General features: G+C 41.7%; 1 protein-coding gene across 1 annotated transcript; it reads right to left on the bottom strand.

Moving 5' to 3' along the window:
- Positions 1 to 401: 401 nt before the first annotated feature.
- On the bottom strand, positions 402 to 3,900 carry LOC124671989 (protein PSK SIMULATOR 1-like). Its single transcript, XM_047208298.1, has 12 exons — positions 3,847 to 3,900; positions 2,924 to 3,237; positions 2,741 to 2,833; positions 2,569 to 2,659; positions 2,390 to 2,483; positions 2,065 to 2,162; positions 1,910 to 1,979; positions 1,725 to 1,828; positions 1,022 to 1,138; positions 868 to 944; positions 730 to 771; positions 402 to 629 (listed from the first exon to the last, which is right to left on the bottom strand). Exons 1-12 carry the CDS (start codon positions 3,898 to 3,900, stop codon positions 476 to 478), a joined length of 1,308 nt encoding a protein of 435 aa, XP_047064254.1. The 3' UTR covers positions 402 to 475.
- Between the last annotated feature and the right edge of the window lie 659 nt (positions 3,901 to 4,559).

Genomic DNA, 4,559 nt, shown 5'->3' with positions numbered 1-4,559 from the left:
GCAGGTCTGAACATTTCCATCTTTGTTTTTGATGGTAAATGGCAGTTCTGAACATGTCCATCGGGAAGGAGCAACTGTAACATACTGACACGATCGGTGACACACTGACACCAACCAAATCTTTAGCAGCTTCTGCATGCATACATACTCATGTTAGGTACAGGATTATGTTTTTCTTCGCCATTATCTTTCTAGCCGTTATTACCTTTCGTACGGACCAATGCCAACACCATATATATGAAAAATTATTACAAAAGAACCCTCACAGAAACCAAAAGATCAAAGGAGAAGCTCTCCTTTTCCTACTTAATCGATTCAGGTCCTCACTGGGTGAACAGCACAGTTCCCATCTACAGCCTAGCAACGAAAACCAAACAGATCATAGGAGCTGCGTTGTTTTTCTTGCCAGGCCACGGCTTCTGTGTAGTGATAGCTTTTTCAGGACCCAGTGACCTGCTGCCGGTTAAATGGATTGCTATTTAACGTTTGCTGGCCGGTTACTCTGGCTGACAAGGTGGTGAAGCCAGACGACCAACTCCAGTATGTAAGCCTCCGTCCTTGTCTTGTCAGCATGGTAGAGCGTCTCGATCACGTCCGGTCGACCTGGTCCTCTTCCAACACGCTCAGTCCTGAATGATGCGGTAATATAAGCAAGAGGAATATCATGGGTAACATACTTATTTTTCATTAAAAGTATGTTTAGAAAATTTGGCAAACTTCGCTGCTTACCCTGATTTTGCCCATTCACTAAACCTCAAGAAGCCTCGGGCACTGAGGTTCCACCCAAACAAGCAAGAAAACAGACATCAGAAACAACTATAATCAATGAAAGTGAAAGTTTTAAAACATTGGTTTGATGTACACTACCAGGTGGTATTGATGGCCATTGGAACAAGCCATTTCAGAGTTTTCTCCATCATTGACCTTATTTGGTCAATAGTGAGCTGCAGTAGAAATCTAGGATTTAGAATTTGAGATTTATGTTGATGTGGTTCTCTCTCTGTCTCTCTAGATGTATTACCTCCCGAGGTATTGACGAAGTTCTTAATCTATTTGGTAGAGCCAACCTGACCCTTGGTGGCAACCCTTGGTAGAGGGCATCTCTTGAATTTGCAGGTACATACCCTGATCGAGAAACCTTAAACAAGCAAACAAAATTTTAAATGTGCTGCGGTGCTGCCCTCACATAGTAGCTAGTGGATATTGGTATTTGGAAGTGTCAATTGCAGTTTTCTGTCCACCCACTGATCTTTGGCAGATTCTCCTTCTTTTCGGTGAAAAATCGACAAGTTTAATACTCCCTCCATTCCTAAAAAAGCTGCTCAACTTTGTCTAGATACGGATGTATATAGACACATTTTAGTTATAGATAAGTCTGAATCTAGAAAAAGTTGAGCAGTTTTTTTCTGGAACGGAGGGAATACTAGAAATCACTGAGAAGCCTGCCACAGTCAAACTTTCTATACACTAGCTATTGATATCTTTCTAACTATTTAAACTGCACACGCAGAATGATGTTTGCAAACATGTCTCAGAAAGTGCTTTCACAATATGCAATTTCACTAGGTTTAAAAATAATCTTACAATAGAAATGCTCAAAGTTGTGCTATGAGGACGGGTCATGTCGCTCACTTATCACTGAAATTGATATACTAAGATCCCAAAAGCAAGCAAATACACCAGAATCTTGAGATAACTTCTAAAAAAGAACTGAAGGAACTTACAATGCCATAGATCTGTATGATAGTGTTTGCATAGTGCAATGCAAGTCCCGCAGGTCCTAGTCTTAGAGAGTCCACTGTTGATTCAGAACTCAGTTCACCTACATCTAAAAATATAAGACAAGGATCAGTAGGCAAAAAAGTGTGACAGATTCTAAGTTTCTAACACAAAAGAACAATGGAAGTACCAGAAGTTCCAAATGAGATATTGATCTCAGCATGTAAATACTGCACAATGTCAACAAGCTTCTCAACAACCTATACCAGGAAATGTATGTTATTAGAAAATATAGGATAGACCAACATATCAGATGAAGTAAATTCTATAGCAGAATTTGCTCACATCCTCCAATGTCTTTGACCACAAAGATCTTTTCTTCAAGCTCTTCACGTAACCTCTTTGGGTCTTCAACTCCAGTCTCAGAACTTGAACATTTTCTCCTGCAAAGTTATCTGACCATTGTAAAAACTATAAACAATAAAGCTGCATTGCCATGACACTCAGATGGATTTTGATTTAGATTATGTCAGTGATAAGATTAAATAAAATGCCCAAGCTTTGAGAGTCCACGTATATTCTTTTTTAGGCATTAGACAAAGAAAAGGTGACAAAAATATATTCCCACTTTCAAAAGAATTTTGTTATTATAGTAGAATAAACACAATACCTTTTTCAACCTTATTTGAAGTTTCATTTCCCTTCTGTTGACAACGGTAATCTTGCTCAAATCTATCTAAGGCATGTAGCTCGTGATACAAATCCTGAAAAAGGGGTCAAAACTATCAGAATCGGATGACATGAATCTATTGCTCAGATGATATCATCAGCGTAGAGCACAATGCTTACAGTTGTACGCTGAACAAGAGTCATCAACTTTTGCATCTCTACTGTGGCTGTTTCTTTCAGCTGCTTCTGTGAAACGTTTTCGGATTCTAGTCTGGCCAGCAAGGGGGAAAATATCATTCAAGTCTAACCTGTATAATTCTACTCTTGCCTGTCAAAGCAGGAAGTTTCTTACTTGACAAAATAGCGGTCCAGATTATGCCATTGCGCATTTTTGCACCGGTTGCCAAACCTGACAATCTCTTGTGAAAATATTCTCAGCTCTTCCCTGGAAACATTAGCCAGAGTTCACAAAACATTCATCAGTCAGAGTAACCAGAAAGTCGCATTGGCCACTAAGGACAAACACCCTGTCTACCTTTTGTCGCTAGCTACAATCCGCATCAACTCGCCCATGTCACTTGAAATCAAATTCTGCACGCCTTCAGAAGGAAGCACCACTTGTTTGAAGTATGTAACAGAGTCTTCGGAGAGAGATTGCATAACGCTCGCACCTTTCAGTACTGTGTTAGCAACCTCAAAAGCTAGAATTGATATCTGGGTCCCTTTGGTCGCTCTAGAAGTAAAACCACCATCTGGAGTCAAGGTTGTCATCAGGCAGCCTAGTGTGTCGAGAATCTCCACTGCTCTCCCATACCCGGCTGCGCCAAGCCCTGAACCCGTTCTATTAACCTGCCATGGAAGGTGAAGGATTTCATGAGATATAGTACGTTTGGATAATGTCGTTAAGCTAAATAGGATAGAAGATAGGCCCAAGTTGTTCTCTTGAATTCGGAAAGTAAGTTGCACAGTTCAATCATAGTTTTTGAAGCTTCTAGCTCTAATCATTTATGAATATAGCAAAAGATATGCAATTATTGTGGGATACATCAAAGTCGGCTAAAAAACAACCGTGCCAAAGGAAAATGTAGTTTAAGAAAAACAGTATAGAAGATAGGCACAAGTTGATCTCCTGCATTCGAAGAGTTGCTCAGTTTCAGAGTTCAAATCAGAGGTGGAGTTAGAAAAATCTTTTTATTGGGTTCACTGCTTGTAATACCAGATTCAAAGTAAGAGGTAAATATGAAGTGATTGTGAAGAGATTAATCTAGTTTCATTGGGTTCATGTGAACCCCTAAAAAAATGGTTAAATGCTGGCTCCGCCACTGGTTCAAACAAAGTTTTTGAAGCCTCTAGCTCTAGTCATCTATGAACATAGCAAAAGATATGCAATTACTGTTTGAGTCGGCTAAAAACAACCATGGCACAGGAAAATGTATTTCCTTGTTATCTACCACTTGCCTTGATTGTTCCATTATTCCCAAATCTGTCTTTCCTCGACTCAGACGCCGCCATTTTCCCAGACACGGTTGTCTCTCCTGACGTTGATTCGTGCCGCATACTGCTCCCCGGAAAAAGGAAACTGTCATCCTTGGAGGATAGCATAAAGGATTGGTTCCCAAACTCCAAATCATCCATCGTAGCCTCCCCAGTCCCCAACACCGTGGATCTTATGCCTGTGCGCAAGGTTTACCGTGTCAGGTAATTCGCTGGTACCATGCCCTGAATCATCATCGCTGGGCAACACAGACAGACTTTCTTGATTTCAGCACTGCAAACAACAGAAGATCACCGTGAGCAGACAATTTTTACTAGCTAGCCTAAGCCTCCTCCTTACATCAGAACCCGCAAACTACTGAAACGGCAGAGAAGAGGTGGTAGACATACTGTTGCAGCCGTTGCAGTCCATCCACGAGAAGCCCGCGCCGGCAACCGCGAGAACGGTACGGAACCAGTATACTCTGCCCGTTCACGGAATAAACCGTGAAAAATCTCCCGACTCGGCGGCGCGCGCGAAGTGCTCGACGGAATGCGCGAGTCAACGAGAGCGGGAGAGGAGGCACGCTCCAGCAAGAAACCCAACCAAAGATAGCTACTAGCAAGGACGACAAGACTGGCCTACCAACCAATCACACCAGCAGAGAACCTCGGGCAAGGAACTCGCCAAGAACAGG

Source organism: Lolium rigidum, chromosome 7 (genome assembly GCF_022539505.1).
Source record: "Lolium rigidum isolate FL_2022 chromosome 7, APGP_CSIRO_Lrig_0.1, whole genome shotgun sequence".
Classification (NCBI taxonomy): domain Eukaryota; kingdom Viridiplantae; phylum Streptophyta; class Magnoliopsida; order Poales; family Poaceae; genus Lolium; species Lolium rigidum.
This window is presented reverse-complemented; position numbering and strand designations above follow the sequence as displayed.